Source organism: Cokeromyces recurvatus (assembly GCF_025118155.1).
Source record: "Cokeromyces recurvatus strain NRRL 2243 chromosome Unknown BX663scaffold_44, whole genome shotgun sequence".
Classification (NCBI taxonomy): Eukaryota; Fungi; Mucoromycota; class Mucoromycetes; order Mucorales; family Mucoraceae; genus Cokeromyces; species Cokeromyces recurvatus.
The window spans coordinates 1-25,057 of NW_026251430.1; the positions used below are offsets into that span (position 1 = coordinate 1).

The 25,057-nt window shown below is 30.2% G+C and overlaps 12 protein-coding genes across 12 annotated transcripts; 8 read left to right on the top strand and 4 right to left on the bottom strand.

Annotated features, from left to right (window-relative positions):
• The first annotated feature begins 546 nt into the window (after positions 1 to 546).
• On the top strand, positions 547 to 2,509 carry BX663DRAFT_267398 (CWC16 protein). The gene is made up of 8 exons (XM_051521933.1): positions 547 to 615; positions 808 to 839; positions 893 to 985; positions 1,068 to 1,147; positions 1,251 to 1,306; positions 1,432 to 1,550; positions 1,605 to 1,689; positions 1,775 to 2,509. The coding sequence occupies exons 3-8, from the start codon at positions 938 to 940 to the stop codon at positions 2,452 to 2,454; spliced, it is 1,068 nt and encodes a 355-aa protein (XP_051378098.1). The 5' UTR covers positions 547 to 615; positions 808 to 839; positions 893 to 937; the 3' UTR covers positions 2,455 to 2,509.
• Positions 2,510 to 3,528: 1,019 nt separating this feature from the next.
• Positions 3,529 to 4,616, top strand: BX663DRAFT_480509 (uncharacterized protein). The gene has a single exon (XM_051524340.1). It carries the CDS (start codon positions 3,591 to 3,593, stop codon positions 4,458 to 4,460), a length of 870 nt encoding a protein of 289 aa, XP_051378099.1. The 5' UTR covers positions 3,529 to 3,590; the 3' UTR covers positions 4,461 to 4,616.
• Positions 4,617 to 5,167: 551 nt separating this feature from the next.
• Positions 5,168 to 6,527, top strand: BX663DRAFT_525773 (4-dihydromethyl-trisporate dehydrogenase). The gene is made up of 3 exons (XM_051529816.1): positions 5,168 to 5,460; positions 5,535 to 5,645; positions 5,724 to 6,527. The coding sequence occupies exons 1-3, from the start codon at positions 5,226 to 5,228 to the stop codon at positions 6,344 to 6,346; spliced, it is 969 nt and encodes a 322-aa protein (XP_051378100.1). The 5' UTR covers positions 5,168 to 5,225; the 3' UTR covers positions 6,347 to 6,527.
• Positions 6,528 to 6,661: 134 nt separating this feature from the next.
• On the top strand, positions 6,662 to 7,697 carry BX663DRAFT_525775 (PRA1 family protein-domain-containing protein). Its single transcript, XM_051529817.1, has 4 exons — positions 6,662 to 6,905; positions 6,992 to 7,057; positions 7,115 to 7,308; positions 7,382 to 7,697. The coding sequence occupies exons 1-4, from the start codon at positions 6,706 to 6,708 to the stop codon at positions 7,465 to 7,467; spliced, it is 546 nt and encodes a 181-aa protein (XP_051378101.1). The 5' UTR covers positions 6,662 to 6,705; the 3' UTR covers positions 7,468 to 7,697.
• A 192-nt stretch (positions 7,698 to 7,889) lies between these two features.
• On the top strand, positions 7,890 to 11,398 carry BX663DRAFT_525776 (phosphatidylserine decarboxylase-domain-containing protein). The gene is made up of 6 exons (XM_051529818.1): positions 7,890 to 8,581; positions 8,672 to 9,995; positions 10,102 to 10,156; positions 10,241 to 10,857; positions 10,939 to 11,200; positions 11,274 to 11,398. The coding sequence occupies exons 1-6, from the start codon at positions 7,906 to 7,908 to the stop codon at positions 11,313 to 11,315; spliced, it is 2,976 nt and encodes a 991-aa protein (XP_051378102.1). The 5' UTR covers positions 7,890 to 7,905; the 3' UTR covers positions 11,316 to 11,398.
• Positions 11,399 to 11,400: 2 nt separating this feature from the next.
• BX663DRAFT_525781 (tyrosine phosphatase family-domain-containing protein) lies at positions 11,401 to 12,422 on the bottom strand. The gene is made up of 5 exons (XM_051529819.1): positions 12,401 to 12,422; positions 11,911 to 12,328; positions 11,769 to 11,850; positions 11,591 to 11,716; positions 11,401 to 11,489 (listed from the first exon to the last, which is right to left on the bottom strand). Exons 2-5 carry the CDS (start codon positions 12,240 to 12,242, stop codon positions 11,433 to 11,435), a joined length of 597 nt encoding a protein of 198 aa, XP_051378103.1. The 5' UTR covers positions 12,243 to 12,328; positions 12,401 to 12,422; the 3' UTR covers positions 11,401 to 11,432.
• Positions 12,423 to 12,599: 177 nt separating this feature from the next.
• BX663DRAFT_525783 (WD40-repeat-containing domain protein) lies at positions 12,600 to 14,423 on the top strand. Its single transcript, XM_051529820.1, has 7 exons — positions 12,600 to 12,666; positions 12,777 to 12,824; positions 12,899 to 13,014; positions 13,086 to 13,237; positions 13,310 to 13,399; positions 13,474 to 14,162; positions 14,228 to 14,423. Exons 1-6 carry the CDS (start codon positions 12,664 to 12,666, stop codon positions 13,992 to 13,994), a joined length of 930 nt encoding a protein of 309 aa, XP_051378104.1. The 5' UTR covers positions 12,600 to 12,663; the 3' UTR covers positions 13,995 to 14,162; positions 14,228 to 14,423.
• An 825-nt stretch (positions 14,424 to 15,248) lies between these two features.
• BX663DRAFT_525793 (uncharacterized protein) lies at positions 15,249 to 17,424 on the top strand. The gene is made up of 4 exons (XM_051529821.1): positions 15,249 to 16,034; positions 16,089 to 16,366; positions 16,443 to 17,138; positions 17,212 to 17,424. Exons 1-4 carry the CDS (start codon positions 15,680 to 15,682, stop codon positions 17,299 to 17,301), a joined length of 1,419 nt encoding a protein of 472 aa, XP_051378105.1. The 5' UTR covers positions 15,249 to 15,679; the 3' UTR covers positions 17,302 to 17,424.
• A 1-nt stretch (position 17,425) lies between these two features.
• BX663DRAFT_267690 (uncharacterized protein) lies at positions 17,426 to 18,528 on the top strand. Its single transcript, XM_051521934.1, has 6 exons — positions 17,426 to 17,724; positions 17,806 to 17,916; positions 17,997 to 18,058; positions 18,110 to 18,144; positions 18,208 to 18,240; positions 18,308 to 18,528. Exons 1-6 carry the CDS (start codon positions 17,599 to 17,601, stop codon positions 18,454 to 18,456), a joined length of 516 nt encoding a protein of 171 aa, XP_051378106.1. The 5' UTR covers positions 17,426 to 17,598; the 3' UTR covers positions 18,457 to 18,528.
• On the bottom strand, positions 18,036 to 21,254 carry BX663DRAFT_525797 (uncharacterized protein). Its single transcript, XM_051529822.1, has 10 exons — positions 21,211 to 21,254; positions 20,865 to 21,143; positions 20,595 to 20,789; positions 20,192 to 20,491; positions 19,817 to 20,125; positions 19,136 to 19,738; positions 18,661 to 19,050; positions 18,308 to 18,600; positions 18,206 to 18,240; positions 18,036 to 18,142 (listed from the first exon to the last, which is right to left on the bottom strand). Exons 1-8 carry the CDS (start codon positions 21,238 to 21,240, stop codon positions 18,481 to 18,483), a joined length of 2,226 nt encoding a protein of 741 aa, XP_051378107.1. The 5' UTR covers positions 21,241 to 21,254; the 3' UTR covers positions 18,036 to 18,142; positions 18,206 to 18,240; positions 18,308 to 18,480.
• Positions 21,255 to 21,406: 152 nt separating this feature from the next.
• On the bottom strand, positions 21,407 to 23,716 carry BX663DRAFT_525800 (serine hydroxymethyltransferase-domain-containing protein). The gene is made up of 8 exons (XM_051529823.1): positions 23,465 to 23,716; positions 23,359 to 23,391; positions 23,175 to 23,276; positions 23,011 to 23,090; positions 22,725 to 22,925; positions 22,453 to 22,657; positions 22,181 to 22,376; positions 21,407 to 22,088 (listed from the first exon to the last, which is right to left on the bottom strand). The coding sequence occupies exons 1-8, from the start codon at positions 23,546 to 23,548 to the stop codon at positions 21,463 to 21,465; spliced, it is 1,527 nt and encodes a 508-aa protein (XP_051378108.1). The 5' UTR covers positions 23,549 to 23,716; the 3' UTR covers positions 21,407 to 21,462.
• Positions 23,717 to 23,936: 220 nt separating this feature from the next.
• On the bottom strand, positions 23,937 to 24,725 carry BX663DRAFT_443682 (ribosomal protein L18e/L15P; the record flags this gene model as incomplete). The annotated part of the gene is made up of 4 exons (XM_051523581.1): positions 23,937 to 23,989; positions 24,064 to 24,259; positions 24,331 to 24,484; positions 24,553 to 24,725. Coding segments are annotated over 4 exons (576 nt in total), but the record flags the coding sequence as incomplete, so codon positions are not given.
• Positions 24,726 to 25,057: the final 332 nt, after the last annotated feature.

Consider the following 25,057-nt stretch of genomic DNA (forward strand, 5'->3'; position numbering starts at 1 on the left):
CAATAGTCTAGCACAAAACTTTGGTATAAAAGGGCAAAAACAAAAAGAAAGAAAAACTCTTTCTTCAAGTTTACATGAAAAGCCATGTAAAGCGAAAAAAAAAATATTTTTTCTCTGTTACAATATATTCATGTCCCCTTCCATTATTAAAATTCTGAGCGAAAATGTGTTTTTTCAAAAAGGAAAAAAAATATAAAAATGAATACTTCATCAAGAAAAAATTTTTTAAAACCGAATTAAATATCAAGTTGTGGGTTAAAAAACAAAAAATAAAATAAAATAAAAAAACTTCCTATATAATTTACGATGATATAATAACAACGTTCGATTGATTCAATGTTATTGACATGAACTTTATAAAGGGCATTATAATAATAAATTTTGAATATACAAAGAATGATGCATAGCAAACAAGAGGTACAATAATGAATAAATATCTTTGACTAAAAGAAAAAAAAATACAATAACAGCAAGTATTTTAATTTATGATAAATCTAAATGCTTACTAGTTTAAGAAGTCTTAATAAAGAAGGATCATAATATTATTTGATACTATTGAAGGCACCATTTTTAACTTGGGTAACAATATCTACTACTGTAAGCGAGATTAAAATGGTACAAAGCTTATACACAAAAAAAAAGAAGATAGCAATTGAATACTAGCAGTTCTTACATTACTAAAGCATTCTTTTTCTACACGGTTTAGGTAAATATATAAATATTTATTTATATTATTATTATTATTTGAAAGAACATAATGATGAATGAAGCATCTTTTTTTTTTTTTATTCTACTATGATATAATAGAATGTACAAAACTGCTGTTGTCAAAGAAAGAGGTAATAATACAATAAATAAAATAAGAATGTATTTAATAATTAAAAAGTCACAGTCATTTTGATGCATTCATTCAAGCCTTTCTTTATATTTTTAATCAATGCAACCATTCAACAAATACTATCCACCTGATTGGACACCTGAAAAGGTATAATGTGTTAGAAAAGAAGAAGAAAAAAGAAATAATATACATATTTATTTATTTCTTTATTAACATGCAATCTCTATAGGGATCTATTAATAAATTCTATGGTAAACATGCTTTAGGTGATCGAGCAAGAAAGCTTGATGAAGGTATTCTCATCGTAAGGTAGTAAACAGACTTCTCTTTCTCTCTCTCTCTTTTTTTTTGTTTGTTTGCTTGTTCATATAGAATGTATATTTTGAAAAACTAAATTAACAAATATTTTTAGATTTGAATTACCATTTAATATTTGGTGTAGTGGTTGTGAAAACCACATTGGAAAAGGTAAAAAAAAAAAAAAAAAAAAAAAAAAAAAAAAAAAAAAAAAAAAAAAAAACCAAACGGGCCAACACTATTGTGTAGCTACATAGACATATAGAAAGAAAGATACTCATATATCAAATATACAGGTGTAAGGTATAATGCACAAAAGAAGCAAATTGGCAAGTATTATAGTACACCAATTCTTCAATTTCGAATGAAATGTCACTTATGCGACAATTGGATTGAGATTCACACTGATCCAAAGGTAAACAAAACAAAAACTTGATAAGAGGAATAAACTTACCAAATATGATAAAAGAATCATGAATATGTTATTGTAAGCGGCGCTCGCAAAAAAGTAGAAGAATGGGCACCAGAAGATACAGAAGTAATACAATTACAAGGTACAGCTAATACATGGATGCATGCATGCATACATACATTTAAGTCTAACATTCATTTGATTATTTGCTATAATATATATTCTAGATGAAGATGTGAAAGAAAGATTAGAAACAGATCCAATGTATCGTCTTGAGCATGGTGTGAAAGACAAAAGTAAAATAGAAGAAACAAAACCTCGACTGACACAACTACAGAGTTTAAATGATGCCCAGTGGGCAGATCCATATACCCGGTCACAACAATTAAGAAGACAATTTAGAGAAGAGAAAAAAAAGGAAAAGCAAAAGGCAGAAGAGGCAGAAAGAATTCGAGACAAGCATTCACTACAGATAGAATTATTACCTGAACAAATAAGTGATGTTATTGAAGCAAAATCGATTGATTATCACCGACAAAATGAGTTAATATCGAGTAGTAATCCATTAGATACAAAGAGATTGGGTATAGCAGTGTCACCTATGTTCACTAAGAAAAAGATAGGGGATAATACAAATAGTAAAAATAGCTTAGGCAAAATAGTGAAGATACATACAAGATTAAAAACAGATCCATTTTACAACTCAAAACCTTTTTCTAACAAACTATCAAAAGAAGAGCTTGGAAACAACAAAACGAATAGTAATAATGATGATAATAGTAACATTGCAGTTATTAAAAAGAAAGCAAGAGTTATATTAGAGAACAAAGATGAGGATAATGATAAAAAAGATACTATTGCAACATTAGTAGCTGCTTATCACAGTAGTGATTCTGAATCTGATTAATAAATGTATAACTTTGTATGTACAAAATAGTATTGGTAATAACATTGCGCCTATTCTATACTATACTATTAAAGTAATTAAGAAATATCTTTCTTACTGACTGTAATATGGTTTTAGAAAAATTTATAATAAGGTTCTTAATAATTGAACAATATCATTATATATCTTGTTTTTAGAACTATTGAGAATGCGTTATAAAATGGAGACTGCTAAAAGAAGAAAAAAAAAAAGGCATTTATATTTATTGTAATTAAATACTAATTATCTTCAGATTGGTAATATACACATATATATGATCTGTTATAAGTTTGATATAGGCACAAAGAAAGGTCCCATTAAGTCTTGTACTGAATTATACAGCTTTAAGTTATCGATACTATATTAAACTAATAATTCAACAAAGTCTTTCAAGAAAATATAATTGAGATACTACTCCATTAATTGAGAAATATATAAGTTTATTTGTTTATAAAGTCTATTCTGAAGCTAATCCTCGAAAAGATTTAAAAAATGTAATATAATATGTATACATTATTGTTATTTTTACTAAAAGAAAACATAAGAAACATAGTTTCGAATTGTTCTACCTAATAAGAACAAAGCATTTAATTTATTCATCATGTTTGTTAGTGCCAAGTAATATACTATAAGCATATAGTTTTCTGATATTCAGTTTCTTTACTCTTATTACAATTTGAGTATTATATCGAATTCATTTCCTTAACTAAGTATATACACAAAATGTAAATAATCCTTCTACTCTAACTGATATACATTCATGTATTATCTGAAAGTATATTCTAGATATTGAAAAAGAAAAAAGACTTTAATCTATTTTATATGAATATCATACGCAAGTTTATGTGTATATAAAAAAAAAACTTTTTATTTTGTATGTTGATAAATGTCTTTCTATTATATTTATTAGTCATTGTTGCTTATTTGCCACATACTTACACAAAGACATTATATAGTTAAATTAAAGCTTGTCAGTTGTTGTACACTGTTAAAAAAAAAGATTTTCATTGGAGGACAATTTTTTTTTCTTTTTCTTATTATTATTTACATACAATAGTTGATTTTTATTTGTTCTTTTTATGCGTATATAATCCTTTTTTTTTTCTATTATCATTATTATGTCTATTTCATCTACAAAGCTTTCATCTATTAAATTATTTGGATTACCTTACTTACAATGGAAAGAAAATGTACACAATAAATCACAACCTATATACAATAATATTGATACTTGTTTAAATAAGTTTGAAGAAGCTTTGCATGCATATGACTTAGATTTTGATATGGAATGGCTTCATCTTCTACCTCTCTGTTTATCCTATAAGCAAAACATATGGCTAAACAAACTTGTTAAATTAAAAGGATTATCTATAACTTGGGAAATATTTAAAGAAGCGTTTAAAGAGCATTATCAACCCACTGCTTCTAAAAAGAAAGGTAATCATGTTGATAGAAAAAGATCTCCAGCTAAAAGGGAATTGTTCGACATCATAAAAAGAGATACAGAACCAATGGATAAATTTATTGATCGTTTTAGACTTATTGCTATAAATTCAAAGATTCGAGACCAGGACATTCTTATAACGTGTTTTAAAAGTGCTCTACCAGCTGACAAACAAAAAAAACTAAATAAAGCGGTGACCGTTGGTAATTTAAATCAACAGCACAGTATCGCTTTCCTATGTGAGACAGCCAATCTTCTTGATAGATATGAACGTAAAATTTTCCCAACCTATGATCCTGAACGTAACTTTCTTACAAACACTTTTTTTTTTGACTTATCAATTCCTACTGTCAAGAAGAAACATAAGTTAATTGAAGAAACTCTATTTATTGATGATGAACAGCAACAGCCGCCGAATAAAAAAATAAAAAATTCAAAGAGAAACGCCAACGAACCGAGTGGTGTCTATTATTGCTCTCTTCATCATGTTGATACACATAATACTGAAGATTGTCGAGCAATGAAATCTTTTACTATTCTTTAATCAAAAATGAATTGGGTCAAAATTCCAGCACACTAACTTGGAAAACTTCTAATAACAACAGTCCTTCACCAATAGACTGTGTATTTATATAAATAAATAAAACATAAAAATACTATTTTAAGAGAGAGAGAGAAACATTGAATTATTAGAAGCTTGAATAGTATGCTTTCTTCTTCTATATTATTGGCTATTCTTATTAGTCTCTTCATTAGCTCCCCTGAAAGATATAGAGAGCTGTATATAATTTTTTCAAGGGACTGCATAATAATAAATTCTCCCTCCGACCTACAGAGATTAATTGAACATATTCATGTGCAGTATAATTATATTATTTATAGTTTTACTAGTATATTCCCCCGTTTTTTGTATTATTATTAAGATGAAATAATATAGAATAAAACACGTCAAAGAATACTATAACTATGATATTGATTTTTCGTATAAATAATAATAGTATGTATTACTGTTTGGTTGGTATTCAACACTGGCATATAAGCAGGAAATTCTCTTAAAGACTTTATATATGTCTGGGTTAATAATTATTTTGAATTCCTGTTGTTGTTATTACATACGACTTACAGCATCATGATATATACTATTACTGCTCGAAATTTGCGGTATTTTAACAGATTAAACAACAGTAATTCTTGAAGTGGAGGAAGAAAGGTAATATATATATATATATATATTAATAAAAATGATTAAACGCAACTTTTTCCTTTCCTTTTCTTTTCTTTTAATATCTAATAGCTCTTCTTTATAATAATGGCAGATCATCAAAAGTATCTTTTATTGAATCGTACAGGTAATAAAATTCCATTAATTGGTTTTGGTACAGCTCGTATTCCTGTAGAAGATACAGAGCAAGTCGTCTATAATGCAATCAAGACAGGCTATCGTTTGATTGATTGTGCTCTTCTTTATGGTAATGAGCCTCAAGTAGGTAAAGCTGTAAGAAGGGCAATTGATGAAGGCATAGTTAAAAGAGAAGATCTTTTTGGTATATATGGATATATATTTATATATTATGAGAGAATAAATATTTGTTTATATTAACATTTATATTATTTAAAGTTATTGGAAAGCTTTGGAACAGCTACCACAGTAAAGAAAATGTTAGACCTATCTTTGAAATGACTCACAAGAATTACGGCTTGGATTATCTTGACCTTTATCTTATTCATTGTAAGTTTATTCATATATCTGTCTGTCTGTCTATTTATCTATCTATCTTTACATTATTAATAAATTAAGAATCAATAGTCCCTATTCCAACTGTCTATGTGGATCCTAAGAAACATGTTGGATTCAAGACACCTGAAGGTGAATTCAAATTAGAAAAATCACCCATGCAAGAATGCTGGAAAGAGATGGAAAGACTGGTAGATGATGGCCTTGTACGTAATATTGGTATCTCTAATTTCAACGTTCAAGCCATTGTTGACTTGTTAACTTATGCCCGTATCCGGCCTGCTGTTCTTGAAATTGAACACCATCCTTATTTACAGCAAAAACGTTTGATTGATTGGGTAAAGCAAGAGGGAATACAGGTTATTGCATATGCTTCCTTTGGTAGTGCTGCATTTGAAGAAACCCCTAGACACCTTAAACATTTACCAAACTTGATGGATCATCCTGTTATTCAAAAGATTGCTAATAAATATAAATTAAATCCTGGACAAATCTTGCTGGCTTGGGCTACACAACGTGAAATTATTGTGATCCCTAAAACTGTGAATGAAGATCGTATGGAGATTAATCTGAAAGCCCCTCAAATTAAACTGGATGAACAAGACTTCAAGGACATTGCTGAACTAGAAGCGCATGCCCGCTTTAATGACTTTTTTGAAGAAAATTATGGGTTCGATTTTCCAGCTTTTGATTAATTAAGATGTATGTCATACAAAGGCTTTATGAGTGTATCATTATTTTCATTTTTATGTTTATTCATTTTGTACAATTAAAGCGTATATATCATCACCATGTTTATTTAAATAAAACCTTCTCTATTCAAGTAAAAGCAAAACTTGACTAAATATTATATATTCTTAAAAAAAAAAGCAAAACAGAAATATACATAATAAATTTGAAAATTTGAACTTCATAGTAACCAATGGAATTTTATGATTAAGTTTAATCATTTTTCTAAATTAAGAAAACCAAGTAAAGCCAAGAACTAGGAATATTTGCGCTTTCTTTTTTTTTTTTTTTCTTCATTCTTTCTTGTCTAAATCATATTCTTCCAATGTCAGTACCTCTACTTGCAAGTGATACTGCTCAAGCATTAGGATCAGCTGCTGCAAATATTACTAATGATGCGCGTTTTTCTTTCCTTCAAAGATTCCGCGAACAGCGTTTAGCCAACATTCGACCTCTTGGTGATTTCTTTGATAAAAATAGGATTAGCTTTACTACAAATTTTCATACGATTAGCCAGCGTTGGAAGTAAGTTATACTACGATAGAACTAAGAGATAAATAAATAAGGAAATTACTGATCTAATCAATTCGGGGGGGCTTTTTTTATTATAGTTATAATTTGCAATACTTTTCAGCTAATTATTTATTAATCGTTTTAGCTCTTAGCATTTATGCAATGTAAAGTATTTTAATATTTATTATATGAATATGAATCTAATGAATATATACACATAGCCTTACAAGCTGGTGGTTATTATTTACGATTGCTTTTGTATTTGGTGGATTTTATTTGATCTCTCGTTTAGATGGACCACTTGTGATTGGAGGAACTGCTTTGTCATCATCTACTTTATATACATCTTATGCAGTTATATCCTTAATTTTATTACTTTTTTCAGGAGCAACAGGGACTATTTTCTGGATTATAGGTAAAGTTTTTTTTTTATATGTATATGCTGATATGATATAAAAAAAAAAAAAAACTAAATACAAGTAAAACAGGCGCAGCCGCTATCATTATCTTGGCCCATGCAGCTATTTTAGAACCAGGATTGGAAGGTGAATTCTCTGCAGATGGACAAGTTTAATTCTAATTGCAATAATTATAATAATGATGTTAATGTATTATGTTAATGTTTATTGAATTATTATCTATAAATAACTGTCTGAATCTCAAGTCGAAAATAACACAATTAAACAATAACTGAAACACATTGTTTTCAACGTCTAAAAAAAAAAGAAAAGAAAAAAAAATCCCTTTAAATCAATACATGAGTAATCAAATGATAAAAGACTTTAAGAGAATTAAGTCCTTTTTAATGGTATCCATTACAATAAAAGTTAATTGTTTTTTAATAAAACATAAAGTGTTCAAAGATAAAAAAAAACAAAACAAAGTAACAAGAGACATATCAAATAGAAAATGAAACATTTTAGTTACTCTATATTCCCCTTTTAACTCAACTCGGCTCTTTTTTTTTCTTTCTTTTTTTTTTTTTTTTTTTTTTTTTTTTTTTTTAATATTCATGATAAGGCCCAATTGGCAAACATTTCACTGTACTAATAATCAAAAGAAAACAACAAATAATAATATGAAAACGACAAAAAGGAGGGCATTTTCAGAGTCAACTGATTTTAATGACAATAATAACTATCAACGTTTTAAACAAATATGGAAATTATTATCACCATTGCATCAGCACCATCCTCATCATGATCAATCTCAGGCATCATCAACAAAGTCATTATCCATTACCAAAATAGTGAATTCAAACCAGTTTAGGATTTCTTCTTCACTACCTTCTGAAATTGAATTTAACATGATACCAGACAACGACAACCACGACAGTAACTATGACAACAAGAGTTATATCGACCATCTTCGTCGGCATGATGCTATTGTTATGCCTTCAACAAATGATAATAATGAAAAAGAGGGGTCGAGGAATAAGTCTTTCAGTAATGAGCATGGCGATATTATTACAAAGCCAAATCTTCGCACAAAGTCTTTATCAGACACGACAACCACACTGCCTACTTTATCATCATCAACATCCTCATCCTCATTTAAAAGTCGATTAGTAACCAAGCGTTATAATAGGCGGAAAAAAGCGGGCATTGAAGGGAAATTTCATAAAGATGTGATTGGTGTTACTTTTCTTGAAATTTGTCATGCAAAAGACTTGCCACCAGAAAGAAATTGTAAATTTTATATACATATACATATATAGATACTATTCATAATGATGATGATGATGATGATGATGTCTCATTCTTATTATTCATGTATAGTGACACGTACAAGTTTTGATATGGATCCATTTGTAGTTGTTTCGTATGGTACATCTAGCTTTCGAACGAGTGCAGTTCGACATAATTTAAATCCTGTTTGGAACGAGAAGTTATTTTTCCATGTTCGACATCATGAAACTAAATTTCATTTAAAATTTACAGTCTACGATCGAGAAAAGTTTTCAGGAAATGATCTTGTAGCTTGGTGTCAGGTGCCACTTCAAGACATTATCTTCAATAATAATAAGGATAAAGAATCAAATGATATGGATCTTCATACATTTCCTTTGCAGATGGCTAATTTTGACAAATGGAAACATAAACGTCGTCCTACCTTAACAATCCGCGCAAAGTTTATGCCCTATGATCAGATACGAAAGATGTTTTGGATTGCTCTAGCAAGGACATATGATGTAAATAATACAGGTTCCTTGACAAAACTTGAGGTTCAATCCATGCTCGAGACAATTGGCTCTACTATCTCTGAATCTACTATTGACAGCTTTTGGATCAAGAGAGGCATGGATCCGAATAAAGAAGATAATAATAAATTGACACTTGATCAGCTTGTGGAAAGTTTAGAGGATCATATGCGATCTGACGATGATGAGATATTTGAAACATCGGTAGTAGTAACACCTGATAGTTATAAACAGGGAATAAAAACAGACGATGATGATGATGATGATGAATTACTAGAAGACATTCAAGCTGGTATTGTAAATACATCTATAGGTATAGAGGAGGAGAAGATAGAAAAAGAAGATGAGGACGAGGACGAGGAAGAATACGAGGAAGATGACGATTATGATGATGAATGGGCACAAAACAATGATTGTGACAATGACGATATCATTGAAGACATGGAAAGAGTAATGACATTAGATGAAGAGGATAATCAATTGGTATATACTATTCCAAATTCAGTTCTATTTGATTATTCTTCTTCTCTGATGCCCTCTATTATGGAACCAAATCTCGACTTGGGTGAAGTTTTAATAAAAGAGGGAGATAAGAACAGAATGTTAAATTCACTTGATTCTACTATACCCAAATCCAATAATAATAAATCATCGGATATTCCTAGTTTACAACAACCATTCTTAGCCAGTTCCACTAATACTCTATCATCCGCTCGTCGACGTAGGGGTACTGAAAAAGTAATTCGACTTAAAGAATGCCCTATCTGTCATCGACCCAACTTGTCGAGAAAAACACAAATGGATATCATTACTCATGTAGCAACATGTGCTGCCAATGATTGGACAACTGTAGATCGATTCTTAATGGGCAATTTTCTGACAGAAGCATATGCACAACGAAGGTAATAATACAGATAATGTATTAGATTTAGTTGAAATTGCTTATCTTTCTTTCTTCTCTCTTTTTCTCTTTTTTTTTTCTTTTTTTTTTTCAATGCATAAATAAAGGTGGTTTGTCAAACTTGTTCGTATAGTAGGTTATGGTAGGTACTCCCTCGGAAAGGTAATATTACAGACATAAATTCAAGTGGATCAGTTTATATTAATAATACCTGTATACAATATATATATATATATATATATATAGGCTAATGCAAATATTATTGTGCAAGATAGACGTACAGGACAATTGATTGAAGAAAAAATGCTTGTCCATGTACGACTGGGTATGCGACTTGTTTATAAGGGAATGAAGACAGGTATTCAATCAAGGGGAGCGCAACGGATCCTAACCAACTTGACCATTCGACAAGGCCGTAATTATGATTCTCCCAACTCAGCAAAGGAAATACCAGCGTTTATTAAATTTCATAATATCCAATTACATGAAGTATGGAAACCTGTCTCTAGCTTTAAAACATTTAATGAATTCTTTTATCGAAAGTTGCGTCCTGGATCAAGACCTGTAGATTCTCCTGATGACCCCACAGTTGCTGTTAGTCCTGCTGATAGTCGTATGACTGCATTTGAATCTGTAACGGAAGCAACACGTTTATGGATTAAAGGACTTGACTTTAGTTTAAAGAAATTGTTAGGTAACAGCAGTTCAAATGCTGAAATCTTTGAAAGAGGCTCACTTGCTATCTTTCGATTGGCCCCTCAAGATTATCATCGATTTCACTCTCCGGTAGATGGCGTGATTACTCGAATCAAACATATTTCTGGGCAATACTATACTGTAAACCCGATGGCTATTAGAACAACGTAAGTTAATGTGTGTGTGTGTGTGTGTGTGTATGTGTTATTTTTATTTAAAACTAATATTGACCATTGTGTAATAAATAGAATTGATGTATTTGGAGAAAATACACGTACAATTATCTGGATGGATTCTGAAGAATTTGGTCAAGTAGCCATTGTTTGTGTAGGAGCTATGTTAGTTGGATCTATTATCATTACAGCTAAAGTAGGCTCAAAACTGAAACGCACTGATGAATTAGGTTATTTTGCTTTTGGTGGTTCTACTTTGATTACTGTCTTTCAAAAAGGGAAAATAAGTTTTGATTCTGATTTATTAGATAATTCAGATAAGGCTTTGGAGACTTTGGTAAGTCTTTTGTCATTCGTATAAAAAATAGCAATCTCTTTTCTCTTCCTCTTGACATTTTAAACAATTGTAGGTTCAAGTTGGTAATCATATAGGTGTACTTCCTTTACAATAAATTATATATTATACCCCCCTTCTCTTATTTTATGTACATGATTTAATATTTATTTTCTTTTATTTACAGAAAAAAAAAATTCTCTTCATTTGTTATGCATATATTATATATTTTGTTTTATTGTTTTATTTTTTTAATCCCTAACCGTAGAGCTTCTTCCTCTTCTTCTTCAGCCTTTTATATATGTATATATATGCATATATATTTTGAAAGGAAAAAATAAATTAGTAAAAAAAAAAAAAAAAAACTTCATGACGTTTGATATGTCAGCTTACAAGCATTTTTTGTTGATCAATAAACCAAGACGGTAAGTGTAGTGGTAAAGTAACAAGATCTAAATCAAATAATTCTATGAATTGCTCATTAACATATCTTGCCTTTGTGCCCGCATAAGCTCGATACTTTTAATAACATATAAGTACTTGAAATACATCATTTAACTGCACTATTTACCTCTGTCACAATAGAGCTAAAATTCCATCCTTCTAGTTTCCTTAAACAACCCACTAATGTGCCAGTTTCATGTATACCCGAACTAGAAATAAAAGACAAAGTTTATTAATAAATAAAAGGAAAAAAAAAAAAAGACATTTACGTGCACATGATCAAAATAGGATGTGTATCAACATCAAGAATAAGTTCTAATCCTTCTTTGATCAATTCCTCTGACACAGGTCTCCATGTTGATGGTTGAGTTGGTTTCCAAGTGGCCATGCCTACATGAACAAGTTTGATGTTTCCCTCTTCAATGAAATTTGTTGTAACTCTATTAGGTAATTCGGGACTAAGCATAACAAGCGTTTTGAAGCCAAACTGCTTTAAAAATGTAAAATGAGATTGTTGTAACATATCTGAGCGATATATTCCAGGTTCAACTATACCAAATTGTTCAGGTGGACATAATAAACTAATATTGTCTGTCCCCATTATAAATGTAAGTAATGAAAAAAATAAAATAAAATAAATGAATAAAAATAAAAAATAATAAAAAAATATTTTTAATAATGTGTCGCCTATTATAAGGTTTTGAGAGGGAATGTAAGCAAACATGATGGATTATATAGCGATTAAAACGAAAATGTTACTCTTTTAGCGCATGTATTTATGCATGTTATTCTTGTTAATAGTAATTTGTAATATATTATTGTAAACATTATATACAAACATATACACATGTAAATATATAAATAGATACATGAATATATTTTTTTGACTGTATTCATATTCATGCTGTAGTCAGCTTCCACGTCAGAATGGTAATCTGCTGTGTTTTAAATACTTCATCACAGACAAAATCAATTTTTTTATTCATTTTTAGTTTTACCATCTACATACATAATATTAAATAATGGTAAAGTAACTAAACTATTGAAAAAAAAAAAGTCATTGTTAATTAGCTATTCAAGGAGAAAAGAAAGAAAAAAAAAACTGAATAATAATATTTATTTTTACTTTGTATAGTCACAGGCAGCAACTCAAACCATCGAGACTAATCATGAAGACATGATTGTATGTATATCTAGAAACGCGTTATTTTTTTTTTATTAATAATTCTAATCTCGAACTCTATTTGCTATTACTAGCATGATGCTCAACTTGACTATTATTCTCGTCGCTTGGCTACAGCTTCATCTGATCATACCATTAAGATTTTTAATGTTGAAGGAGATAATCAGACTTTAAGTCATACCATTACAGAGTAAAAATTATAACAAAATAAAAAGATGAAAAAAAAAAGAACTATGCATTTATATTTTATATTATTACTAGTAATACTGCACCTGTTTGGCAAGTTGCTTGGGCACATCCTAAATTTGGTACCATCTTGGCTTCTTGTGCTTATGATGGCCGTGTGCTTATTTTCAAGGAACAAAATGGAACTTGGACAAAGATTCATGAAAACAACAAACATACTGCTTCAGGTAAACGGATAATATATATATATATATATATATATAACTCAAATGGACATTAAATACTCAAGCATATTATAGTTAATTCTGTTGCATGGGCTCCTCATGAACTTGGTGCCATCTTGGCCTGTGCTTCTTCTGATGGTAAAATTTCCATCCTTGAATATAAAGGTAAGCATATATATTAAAAAGAAGAAGAAGAAAAGAAACAGTTTTAATTAAATGTATTGATTTTATTTTCTTAGATGATGGAAGTTGGGAAACACAGTTGATTGATGCACATGGCATTGGTTGCAATGCAGTTACTTGGGCACCTGCTGCTATTCCTGGTAGTTTAGTTCAAGCCAATAATAGTAATAGCAATATTCACATTGTGAAAAAGATCGTTTCAGCTGGTTGTGATAATTTGATTAAAATTTGGGGATATAAAGAAGAAACAAAAACATGGCAAGAAGAAGAAGCATTAGATGGACACTCAGATTGGGTCCGTGACGTCGCTTGGGCACCTAACGTTGGTCTTCCTAAGAGTTATTTAGCAAGTTGTTCTCAAGATAAATCTGTCATTATTTGGACACAGGAACATCCCAAAGCAGAATGGACACATAAGACCTTGGGTGAAAAATTCCCTGATGTTGTTTGGCGTGTAAGTTGGTCATTGTCTGGTAATGTTTTAGCTGTTTCTTGTGGTGATAATAAAGTTACTTTATGGAAGGAATCATCAAAGGGTGATTGGGAACTTGTTGAAACCCTTGAAGAAAATGCTTAAAAATAAAAAAACCTTTGATGCCACATATTACATAGTGAATATATGGACTTAAGGACTTGTAACATTAAACAGATGACGTAGATTTATTTTAAAACTTGTATTTTTCATATAATTAAAAATAGTCTTCAATATGTGTGTTAAAACCTAAAGAAAAGGTCAATGTTACACCCTACCAAAATGATGTCGTTAGTAAAAATTAAATATCGCATTTTTAAATTATGCTTAAAATGCTACTTCAGACGAATATTCCCGACAAAAAAAAATCAGCAAGTGAAATTGTTAGGCCATCAAAAATAGACAGATAAACTCTTCTCTAGTTAATTCTAGGATCTCCTTCAAGATGGGGGGGGTGTTTAGAGATCCTATTCTGCGGGAAGTTTTTATTTTTATTTTAATTAGAAATACCATCAAAGTCCCCTTTTTTGTACTGTAATCATTAAGCTGAATAAGCATATATTCTCAACAAATAACCTTCTCAAGTATATCCCCCTTTTTTTTTGAAATAATCTAACCTTATCTTAATCAGAATACATTGTGTAGCTACGCTTGAATTTCACTTTTCCTATCATACAAAGTTCTATAAGCCTTCTTCTTCTTCTTCTTTGACTTATTAGAGGTGATATACGTAACAACAGACTCAGCATTACTCTCGCAAGATATACTATGTGTCTATTCTATAGTGAGAACACATATATTTGAAGAAGAGCACGCAACATAGCTCATAAGCTTAGGATGGTCACACGCACACCCATCAACAATATGACTCTGTCCATTGTCATAAAAATAAAAATAGAATACTTATTACAAAATGTAAAATGTATAGAGATGAAAAAAAAAAAAAAAAAAAGCTAAAAAGGGGTTGAAAAAATTTTAGTGCTAGTTTATATAATAATGGATCTGCCTAAGCCCTCCTTGTACGACAGATTTTGTTGTGTTTGAATACGATATCATTACCGGCAAAGATTTTAGGTCAAATTCAACTTTATTTTTTTTTATCTGCATCATTATTTTGGCAGAAGGATGTACTCATATGAAAGCTTTAATTGTTGTATTATGCACTTTTCTTGTAAACAGAAAAAAAAAAGGCACGGTAAGATTATCAAGAATTGTTCTCTGAAATTAAATTTACGGAGTTTTGTCATTTGATTTGATTTGATTTGATGAGCTAATATATAGTAGCTTTAGTTACACTGGTAATGTAATTATTGTTGACTTGCTTTTTTTTTCTTTTTACTGCTACAATAATAATAAATAGGGAATATTGCCATACTTTTTCTTTTGTCTTTTTTTTTCTTTTTTTTTTACATATAAAAGAGAAAAAAAAATGACACAATATAAGATATTAAATCAAAGATCTCGGTCACAAAATGACCTTAGAGGCAGTCTATTGTTCAAGTATAGACTAGCAAAAGGGTTAACGCTAATTAGTTTATTGGCTATTGCTTCTATAACTGGAATGTCGTATTTTTATTCAAGTAAACAATAACAGCAACAACAACAAAAAAAAGTCTTCTCTATAATGCTTTCTAACTATAAATATATATACATATTTATATTATAACCTCTAATTTGAAATAGATACAAGTTCAGTGAGTGGTAGTCAATATAAAAATGAATCTATATCATTAGATCTACAGCATCAAACTTCTTTACCAGAAAAATGTTTTTTACCAAATATAATCAAAATGCCTAAAAGCCCTGATGGCACCTATACACCTCCTTCACCTCATTATACATTAGTTAGAGCAGTTGGATTTGCGACTAATGAAGAATATCAAAACTATTGTCACAAGTACGATGATAAACTTGGTGCATTTACAGATGAGTGGCTATATAATCAACAGGGTGAATGTGGTAATTGGCAGGACGGTTATATCAAATTACACAAGAAAAATATGGCTATTTTAGAGAAATATAAAGACGGAATCTTTCCCGAAGATATTAACGTTGAAGATAGTCCAAAATTCATATCTTATATTTGTAAAGAAGTACCCAAGGATAGTAATCGTGGTTGTGGTGGTCTAGCTGACAGAATGGGTGGTAACTACATACATGTATATATTTTACTTTAATTATTTATTCTCACTATTTTAGGTATGATTTCAACTTTCTTTTACGCACTATTAACTGATCGGGCTTATTTATTAAACTGGGCTGCTATGAATCCTTTACCGTTGGAAGCAATTTGGGAAAGACCTTATATTGACTGGTCACATGATCCTGAGGAAATGGAGGCCTTATTTACAAATGATATCAATCCATTCCTAGGTTATCAAAAAGTGGATCTTTTAAATAAGAAACTGAGAGTCCTTAATAGTATCATGTTCCCTGATGGTGGCAATACAGATTTTAAAGAATTATGGAACGAAACTGTAATGTATAGAGAGACATGAAAGAAAATCATGAAGATTAGCATTCTTATCCTTTTTTTTTTTAAAAAAAAAATAGTATGTTGAGGTCAGATCAAATCGTGGCTATATAATTCGTACCTTTCAACTTCATAAAGCGTATACAAAGATATTAAATGATCTAGGTTTAACAAAATCCAATGCATTTAGATGTCTTACCAACTTTCTTTTTCGACCCACTATTGGCTCTAGAAGATTCCTGAATGCTTACAAAAGTTTATTTGAAATGAAGAGTATACTCAGTATTGGTATTCAGATACGTACAGATGATAATGCAATAGCAAATCCACAGTTTGATGAAAATGGGTTAGAGAAATGGGGCCACTTTTTAAAATGTGCAGGAGAATTAGCTAGCTTTAAAAAAGAAATGAATCACAAACATATTGTTTTCTTTCTTGTAACTGATTCAGCACATTTACGGGATGAATTTGTTTCATTAAATACGAATCGAGAACGTGCTAAAGAATATCTTGGTGAAGATATCGTTGATATCTCGAGCATTGTGATTACGGGTTTACCTATTGAGCATATAGAACCAGAACAGATTGCAAAATATATTGAGGTGAAGGATCCAAAGGAAGTCAATATGGAAAGGATGCGACCTGGTGTTAACAGTGCCTATATGGAAAACTGGTTATTAGCTGAGACACAATATCGTGTCATTAGTATTCAAGGTTATGGTAAGATGGCTGCCTTTTATTCAGGTGATGATAAAACTTCAATTTCTATGCCAAAGGTAAAATAGATGAATGTGATATGTATATTTATATAAATAATCTTATCCTATATTTATATGTGTATAAATATAGCCAAGCCCAAAGTATCCTTTCCCTGTATGCAACACAGATGAAGCATTTACTACCTTTGATTGGCTTAGTACAGTATGGAGTTTAGGTTAAAAGCAAGACATACACTATAATATATATATTTGTATATAAACGGTTTATGTATTAGATAGATAGAAAGGTTTAATGTGCTATCTAAATATAGAAGATGGTGATATATATATATATATATATATAAAGGCTTTTAAATTTTATAATAGTTCTAGTATTCATGAGACATATAGAATCGGACGTTTCCGATTTTAAAGTAATACATGAGATACATTTGCACTTGTTTTAAAATGGAATGGGTGTCTCTTGTCCCCTTTTTCTTTTTTCTTTTCTTTATTCTTTTCTTTTCTTTTTCTTTCAATGACAAAACCTTCTTATTTTAATCAAGAACAAAAACCTACTTTACCCTCCATTATCGATATTCTTTCCTGTAATAACGAACAATCAAAATACGATTGTCTACTTTATGAGTCTGCTTATAAAGATGTAATTTTACAAAAGAAAGATAATAAATTAACAAAAAATATTGATTGTATTTTATTTTATTTTTTTTCCCCTTTTTCAAAGTTACAACATGAGAGCAATAACAAAAGGAGAATATCATGTTTAGATAGCTCTTCTTTTATCAAAGAAAAGAGTGAAATACTAATAAATAATGATCGTACAAAAAGAAAGCAAGTAAGATTTTTTTTTTTTTTTGAATTATTAAACAGACCGTAAGTTTAATTCTATCTAACCATGTATTAAAAAAAAAAAAGGCTGAACAGCAAAAAAGGAAAAAGAGACTTGTAAAACAAAATAAATGTCATTCATGTCAAAGGTAAATACATGTCTTTATTCATGTAAACTTATTCATAAATAATAATTGTAGCACTGAAACACCAGAATGGCGTAAGGGACCTTTAGGTAAAAAAAAAAAAAAAACCGTAAATAATGAAATTATAATATTTAACATCAATTTGTATACAGGACCTCGCACACTGTGTAATGCATGTGGTTTAAGTAAGACGGCAATAGATATGTGTTTATATTTATTTATGCTTACTATATCATTTTCATTGTTTTCTAGTATGGACAAAGCTTTGTAAACAATCTTCAATAGAGGAAAATAAGAAATTAACATCGGCAGTAACAACAACTTCAGCCTCAACATCAACATCGACAAGCCACAATAATAATAATAATAACAAATATAAATTATCATTTTTATTAACATAATAATAAAAAAATAGAGTGTTAAATTTAAACACTTGGATAAGTTGCTTGTACACTACGTTTAATACGTAACATCTCTTTAAATGTATCCTCATTTCCATGTTGAACTTCAAAGTCATGCCATGTTCTCCAGAATCCAGGTTGTTTCTAGAAATAATGGATTATATGAATAAAATATAAAATATAAATATCAATATCTGTACTTACTCTCGGATCGAATAACTGTGATGCATAACCATAAATGCCACGTGCACGGTCAATTTCTCCTAATTTTCTTTCAAGTTCAGCATATCTTAGACACATTACACGTACATCTTTATCTGGTAGAGCTTCAATCGCTCTCTCGTAAATCTCTCGAGATGCCATAATACCAAATGATTCTGTTGCCTTTGCAATATAATATTCAAACATTTCCATACGATCTTCATCTGCAACAGCCTTTGTAGCTCGATCATAGATACGCATTGCATGACGTGCTAAACCATGTTCTTCTTCAAGTTTACCATACATTAAAAATATAGATTTAGAATATTTAGGTGGGCAACCTTCTAATGCTTGTTCAAATAAATCTCTTGCTCTCTCTAGTTTAGTGCCACCCTAAATGACCGAAAAAAAAAATAAAAATAAACATACACATACATATACACATCTTTTATATATATATATATACACGCTAACTTACATATCGTTTCAAGAACTTTTCAAGATAGATATTCCATAACTCAAATGCAATTGGCCAGCCAAACAATTCAATACCACGCTCATATACCTTGAAAGCTTCTTCGAAATATTGATTTTCTTCTAAAAATGTTGCATAATTCACAATTGTTTGAGGATTTGCAATACGAAGATCCATCACTTGATCATAGACCTTCTTTGCACTTTCAATTGTACCTACACTTTCTTCAAGATCAATATAGAAACTCCAAAGTCGAAGACTTTTAAAGACACGAAGCTGTACAGGGATAGATTCATCATGGAAATTAACAAGTCGTGGATTCATTGTAAGGGATTTAGGGATCTGTGTTGCACGTGCCATCACTTCAATAGCTACATCGAAATCATCATGTCTAGTCTCCATTTCTGCATATTCACACCACACTTCAGCTAAATCATTGACAGTTTTATAATTTACTTTTACTGCTTTCTCGAAAATAGCTCGTGCTGATTCTATATCACCTCCGTCTTCATAAAATTTCGCAAATCGTGTCCATAATTCATGAAATTTACCATGAGCCTTTTTAGGATTAATTGTTTGAACTGCTTGTGTATATGTCTCAACAATCTATTCAATACAATTGTCAATATATATGTATATATATATTTTTTTTGTAAGATTTTATCTTTCATTATCTTCACCTACCTTTTCTTTATTACCAGTCCAAAGAGTGACTCTTTGCAACCATTCCATCACGTTATTAGGATTCTGTCTTAGAAGAACATCATTTACTAAAAATGGACGACGATCCATAAGACGTTCAAATCTTAATAAACGAAGATCAAGATCGAGATCTTCTTCTTCATCTTTTTCTCCTGCTTCTTCTCTTTCTTTGGCCATTTCCATTTTAGTTGTAATCATTTCTTCTTCAAATTCAGCATAAGCATCAAAGATAACTGTAAAATCTCTTACTGTCATCACTGTCGTAATACCTTCCTCAAATATATCTCGTGCCTATGTTATTATGTTAACAACAAAGGGGTTTATTTTATTTGATTTGATTTTGTCCTCCCTCTTTACCTTCTCTAATTGTCCCATTTTAATCCAATACATGGCTAAACGGGAATAAAGAATACCCACTTGATCTGTAAATCGTTTAATGCCACTTCGAATGATGGACTCCACTTGAATGCTTTCAATCTTTTCGCAATGATCCACGACTAATTCACATAATTCTTGCCATAACTGATAATGTGATTTACCACGTTGAGATTTGAAATTTTTATCGTTCATGATCGATACCAATTTGACAGCTGCTTCATCATAATGTTCAAGTTTTATCAAACTATCAATATAATTCTCTATATAGCCAGGCTCTAACTAACAAAAAAAAAAAAAAAAAAAAAAAAAAAAACCAGAAATATGACTATGAATATATATACATGTATATGTATATATCGTATATAAAGTGCAATTTATTTACCTTCAAGTAACGTCTTTGAATATGAATAGATGTTTCACCTCCTGCAGCTTTTGCAAATTGTAAATAAAGTTCCCAAACACGCTTATGCTGACTAACAGGTAAAGCACGTAGGGCATTATCGAATGCGCGTCTTGTTCTTGTAATCATGGGTAAAGTAGTTAGCAATGAAAGATAATCAAGCCAAATACGAGGCATCTAAATAAGTAAATAAATATGTATATACATGTATATTTGAATGGAATGAGTTATAAATGAATATTCTGATTTTACCTTATTTAATAGAACAAGAGCACGTTCATATAAAACAATGACATTTTGATAAAGTTGTTGATGTCTAACTGCATTAAGCCCCTTTAATCTATCGCGTCGTATATCTAAATATTGTTTCCATAATTTATAAGATCCCGGTAATTCCTTAAGAGCACGTTCAAAAACAAAACATAATTCATTGAATCCACCCAAGCGTTTATGCTCAATATATTGTAACCAAGGGCGAAGTGAATAGGGATTACGGAGAAGCTCTTCTTCGTATGGTATATCAAGCTCCGTCTAATAATTCAAGAATAAATAAATAAAAAAATAAGTCCTTCATCATGCTAACATTGTTCTATATTACAATTAAATAGTCTCCTTGACTTGTAACCATCTTTTTAAGATCTTTATAAAAGCAACAAAAAAAAAAAAAAAAAAAAAAAAAAAAAAAAAAAAAAACTTTCAAATTATTAAAAAAAAAAAAAAAAAAAAAAAGAACGTCATCACACCACTAACCTATGCTGAGTTTAATAACGGATTATTATGATTGTTATAACAATCTCTTCTCTACTAAACAATATTTCTATTTATTTCTTTATTTTTTTTTTTTATTTATTTATTTGTATTTCATTTCAGACTCCCAAAAACCAACAGTAGGAAAGCCAGAAGCAAATTCTATAACATCCTTTTTCAATGACTGAATAGTTTCAATTTGACTTCCATCACCGATATGATGTTTAAAGTCAATCAATCGTTTTCCTTCCACCTTTGCCCTTTCTTCTTGTGTAATTTGAACAGCTCTATCAATAAAGTCAGCAATCTTTACAAAATCGTCTTCAAGAAGACCACGGCTTGTCATAGCAGGTGTACCCACTCTTAAACCTCCAGGAATAAGAGCGCTCTTATCACCTGGGACAGTATTTTTGTTAGCAGCGATGTTAACAAGTTCAAGAACACGCTCAAGACGAGCACCATCGACGAGTGATTTTGTAGACTTTATGAGATTAATTAATAATAAGTGATTGTCTGTACCTCCAGATACAAGTTCGTAATGAAGTTCTTGAAGACGGTCAGCAAAGGCAGTATTATTTTTAAGTACCTGAGTTTGATATTCTTTAAAGAGTGGAGATTTGACTTGTTTGAGTGCAACAGAAAGAGCAGAGATTGTATGGTTATGTGGACCTCCTTGATGACCTGGAAATACAGATTGATTGATAGGATTTTCTAAATCATAAAAAGTTTCTAATAATAATAATAATAATAAAAAGGAATTAAGTACGTTTCATGTATGTATGTATGCATGCATGCATTTTTCCCTTTGTTTGACTATTTACCCTTTCCTTTCTTGTCTACACTACGAAGACCCTTTCTAAAGAAAATCATAGCCCCACGAGGACCACGTAGAGATTTATGAGTAGTTGTAGTAACGATATCAGCATACTCAAATGGACCAGGTAATACGTTAGCAGCAATTAAACCCGATATATGAGCAATATCAGCCATTAAATAAGCACCACATTGATCAGCAATCTATGATGATACCACACAAAGTAAATACGTATCATTCAAATTATAAAAAAAAAAAAAAATGGAACACACTTATTACCTGTTTCATTCTTGCGTAGTCAATATTACGAGAATAAGCACTTGCACCAGCAACAATCATTTTAGGTCTATAAAGCATAGCATTCTTTTCTAATGCATCATAATCAATACGACCTGTTGTTTCATCTAAACGATAAGGTAATGTCTCGAAATAAGCAGAGACTTGAGAGATTTTTTTATTTGGAATTTGATAACCATGAGATAGACTAGATAAGTTATATAAAAAAAATAGTTAAAGCCTATTGATATAAAATAGTTCAATTATAACTTTACTGTCCACCATGAGGTAAATCAAGACCCATAATGCGTTCATGAGGCTTCAAGAGTGCGCCATAGACATACAAATTAGCAGGTGCACCCGATAAAGGCTGAACATTAACACCCCATTTTTTATTATCAAGATCAAATGCCTCTAAAGCTCTCTTACGACACAAATTTTCTGACATGTCAATAAATTCATTACCACCATAATATCTGTTCCCCCAATAAACACACACACACACAATACAAGTAAATATCGGTAAATATCAATAAATAAACAAATACATTTGCTATTCACCTTGCACCTGGATATCCTTCAGAATATTTATTTTGCATAACGCTACCGAGAGCATCCATGACAGCTCGAGAAGTAAAGTTCTTTTTTTAAAAAAGAAAAAAGAAATAGACATTAGTATCTTTTTCCTTCTTCTTCTTCTTCTTAGTCAATCATTATTTATTTACCTCGGATGGAATAAGATCAATACTTTCTTGTTGTCTTTTCTTTTCCCTTTCAATGATATCAAACATTTCAGGATCCATTTTTTCAAGTCTTTCATTTAGAAACTTGAAATAATAATAATAAATTAACCATTTTTAATGACTATTTATTTATTTATTTATTTATTTATTTATTTATATATTTTACCTCTTGTTGTCCAGCAGGAAATACATATCCACGCTATAAACATGTTTTATATAATCAGCAAATACATACATATACATATACTTTTATTATAACGTATATGAAATACCTTTGTCTGCGTAATAACTGGTCTAGTCATCATACGCATAGACATGGCTGCATTAGGTTTAAATTTAGTAAATGATCGAAGCATGGCGTGTATTTTTTTTTTCTTTCTTGTTAATGTATAATGGAAGAAAATAAAATAGTATATATTAATATAAATATTTTTTTTTGTATAAATATTTATTATAAAAGTAACTTTGTGGAGTAAGAAATGTCTAAAAGAAGGAATGATTCTTCCACCGAGTCAATCCACCGCGTCAGGAAAAAAAAAAAAAAAAAAAAAATTAAGCATACAAATTTAGTAAATCCCTTCTGTAAGACTTTTATGAATCATCATTATTTACATCGTTACTGCTTATTTATTTATGAATCAAAAAAGGCTTTTATGTCGCATGGATTCTATCTTCCTTCTTTTATTTTGAAAATCCATGTACTGAAAGTAAGGCAGAAAATTAAAAAAAATAAAAATAAACATATTAGGCTTGTTCAGCTGCTAAATATCCTCGATTCTTTAAATCTGAATAATATTCTATTAAAGAAAAAAAAAAAAAAAAGACAGATTAATAAACAGTTATCATACATTTTACATCATTATATACATACTGATATCTTCTTTTCTTAGTGGAGCAGCTAATTTAGGCATTTGAACAAACTTTTCAGGATGAATAAGTGCTCTTAATCCGAGTGAATTATAGTAACGTGTTGTAATCTTGCCACCTGATTTTTCAATGGCTTCAATTGCCTTTTGTGATGCCCTCGAAACTTCGATTGTAATAGGTGTTTTAAAAGTATCTGCTCCCTAAATAGATAAATATGAATATACATTATTTTTGGTTTTTACTTTTAAACTTGAAAATCTAATTAGCTTACAACACTTAATAATTTGACACCATCTTCAATTTTATGTATACATCGGCTGTCTAATAAATGTTTCATTGTAATGGGTTGCGAAGCATCAAGACGACCTGTTTTAATCCAATGTTGAAGTTTATCCAAGTTTAATTCTTGATATTCTTTACCATGACTAATAATAATAATAATAATAATACATTTAATTTTCTGTCGTGTAATATATGGTAATCTCATTCCTACATGTTATTGAAACCACGTTTAGGTAAGCGTCTAACAAGTGGTGTTTGACCTCCTTCAAACCAAGGCACGGGTCGTCCATTACCAGCTCGTGCTTTTTGTCCTTTATGACCACGACCTGCTGTTTTACCTTTACCAGATCCAGGACCACGACCTACACGAATACGCTTATATATATATATATATAAAAAAGGAAAAAAAAAGAGAGAAGGTGAGAGTAAGTGAATACACAATGTTAGGAATTTTGATTAAAGAGAATGAAATGTGGGGGGGGAAAGAACTTACTTGACTAACAGCTCCAGGATTATCAGACAAATTACCAAGATGAACAGGAGTCTTGGGTGATTGAACATTTACATGGGTTGAGAACGTACGACTTGTTTTTATAGAACAATTTTTAGTTGTAGTAAAAATGGACCGAAACATACTTGGAGAGGGAGAAAAAAAAAAAAAAGAATCTTTCAAGGGGCTGAACCGATAGTAAAGAAGAAAGTGGGGGGTGGGTGGT

Excerpts from the sequence above, each read along its gene's own strand:
- BX663DRAFT_267398 (XM_051521933.1), top strand. The coding sequence starts at position 938 with ATGCAACCATTCAACAAATACTATCCACCTGATTGGACACCTGAAAAG. Across the intron at positions 1,307-1,431 it reads TGAAAACCACATTGGAAAAG|GTGTAAGGTATAATGCACAA; the intron begins GTAAAAAAAAAA and ends TCAAATATACAG. Across the intron at positions 1,690-1,774 it reads AGAAGTAATACAATTACAAG|ATGAAGATGTGAAAGAAAGA; the intron begins GTACAGCTAATA and ends TATATATTCTAG.
- BX663DRAFT_480509 (XM_051524340.1), top strand. The coding sequence starts at position 3,591 with ATGTCTATTTCATCTACAAAGCTTTCATCTATTAAATTATTTGGATTA.
- BX663DRAFT_525773 (XM_051529816.1), top strand. The coding sequence starts at position 5,226 with ATGGCAGATCATCAAAAGTATCTTTTATTGAATCGTACAGGTAATAAA. Across the intron at positions 5,461-5,534 it reads TAAAAGAGAAGATCTTTTTG|TTATTGGAAAGCTTTGGAAC; the intron begins GTATATATGGAT and ends TATTATTTAAAG. Across the intron at positions 5,646-5,723 it reads TGACCTTTATCTTATTCATT|TCCCTATTCCAACTGTCTAT; the intron begins GTAAGTTTATTC and ends AAGAATCAATAG.
- BX663DRAFT_525775 (XM_051529817.1), top strand. The coding sequence starts at position 6,706 with ATGTCAGTACCTCTACTTGCAAGTGATACTGCTCAAGCATTAGGATCA. Across the intron at positions 7,058-7,114 it reads GCTCTTAGCATTTATGCAAT|CCTTACAAGCTGGTGGTTAT; the intron begins GTAAAGTATTTT and ends ATATACACATAG. Across the intron at positions 7,309-7,381 it reads GACTATTTTCTGGATTATAG|GCGCAGCCGCTATCATTATC; the intron begins GTAAAGTTTTTT and ends CAAGTAAAACAG.
- BX663DRAFT_525776 (XM_051529818.1), top strand. The coding sequence starts at position 7,906 with ATGATAAGGCCCAATTGGCAAACATTTCACTGTACTAATAATCAAAAG. Across the intron at positions 8,582-8,671 it reads CTTGCCACCAGAAAGAAATT|TGACACGTACAAGTTTTGAT; the intron begins GTAAATTTTATA and ends ATTCATGTATAG. Across the intron at positions 10,157-10,240 it reads GTAGGTACTCCCTCGGAAAG|GCTAATGCAAATATTATTGT; the intron begins GTAATATTACAG and ends ATATATATATAG.
- BX663DRAFT_525781 (XM_051529819.1), bottom strand. The coding sequence starts at position 12,242 with ATGGGGACAGACAATATTAGTTTATTATGTCCACCTGAACAATTTGGT. Across the intron at positions 11,851-11,910 it reads CCTATTTTGATCATGTGCAC|TTCGGGTATACATGAAACTG; the intron begins GTAAATGTCTTT and ends TTTTATTTCTAG. Across the intron at positions 11,717-11,768 it reads TTAGCTCTATTGTGACAGAG|TATCGAGCTTATGCGGGCAC; the intron begins GTAAATAGTGCA and ends TGTTATTAAAAG.
- BX663DRAFT_525783 (XM_051529820.1), top strand. Across the intron at positions 12,825-12,898 it reads CTAATCATGAAGACATGATT|CATGATGCTCAACTTGACTA; the intron begins GTATGTATATCT and ends TGCTATTACTAG. Across the intron at positions 13,238-13,309 it reads CAACAAACATACTGCTTCAG|TTAATTCTGTTGCATGGGCT; the intron begins GTAAACGGATAA and ends AGCATATTATAG.
- BX663DRAFT_525793 (XM_051529821.1), top strand. The coding sequence starts at position 15,680 with ATGCCTAAAAGCCCTGATGGCACCTATACACCTCCTTCACCTCATTAT. Across the intron at positions 16,035-16,088 it reads TCTAGCTGACAGAATGGGTG|GTATGATTTCAACTTTCTTT; the intron begins GTAACTACATAC and ends TCACTATTTTAG. Across the intron at positions 16,367-16,442 it reads AAGAATTATGGAACGAAACT|TATGTTGAGGTCAGATCAAA; the intron begins GTAATGTATAGA and ends AAAAAAAAATAG.
- BX663DRAFT_267690 (XM_051521934.1), top strand. The coding sequence starts at position 17,599 with ATGACAAAACCTTCTTATTTTAATCAAGAACAAAAACCTACTTTACCC. Across the intron at positions 17,725-17,805 it reads ATGAGTCTGCTTATAAAGAT|TTACAACATGAGAGCAATAA; the intron begins GTAATTTTACAA and ends CCTTTTTCAAAG. Across the intron at positions 17,917-17,996 it reads ATCGTACAAAAAGAAAGCAA|GCTGAACAGCAAAAAAGGAA; the intron begins GTAAGATTTTTT and ends AAAAAAAAAAAG.
- BX663DRAFT_525797 (XM_051529822.1), bottom strand. The coding sequence starts at position 21,240 with ATGGTTACAAGTCAAGGAGACTATTTAATT. Across the intron at positions 20,790-20,864 it reads CTCTTGTTCTATTAAATAAG|ATGCCTCGTATTTGGCTTGA; the intron begins GTAAAATCAGAA and ends TTACTTATTTAG. Across the intron at positions 18,601-18,660 it reads CACAGTTATTCGATCCGAGA|AAACAACCTGGATTCTGGAG; the intron begins GTAAGTACAGAT and ends CATTATTTCTAG.
- BX663DRAFT_525800 (XM_051529823.1), bottom strand. The coding sequence starts at position 23,548 with ATGCTTCGATCATTTACTAAATTTAAACCTAATGCAGCCATGTCTATG. Across the intron at positions 23,277-23,358 it reads TTCCTGCTGGACAACAAGAG|TTTCTAAATGAAAGACTTGA; the intron begins GTAAAATATATA and ends TATTATTTCAAG. Across the intron at positions 22,089-22,180 it reads TGTAGACAAGAAAGGAAAGG|AAACTTTTTATGATTTAGAA; the intron begins GTAAATAGTCAA and ends TATTATTATTAG.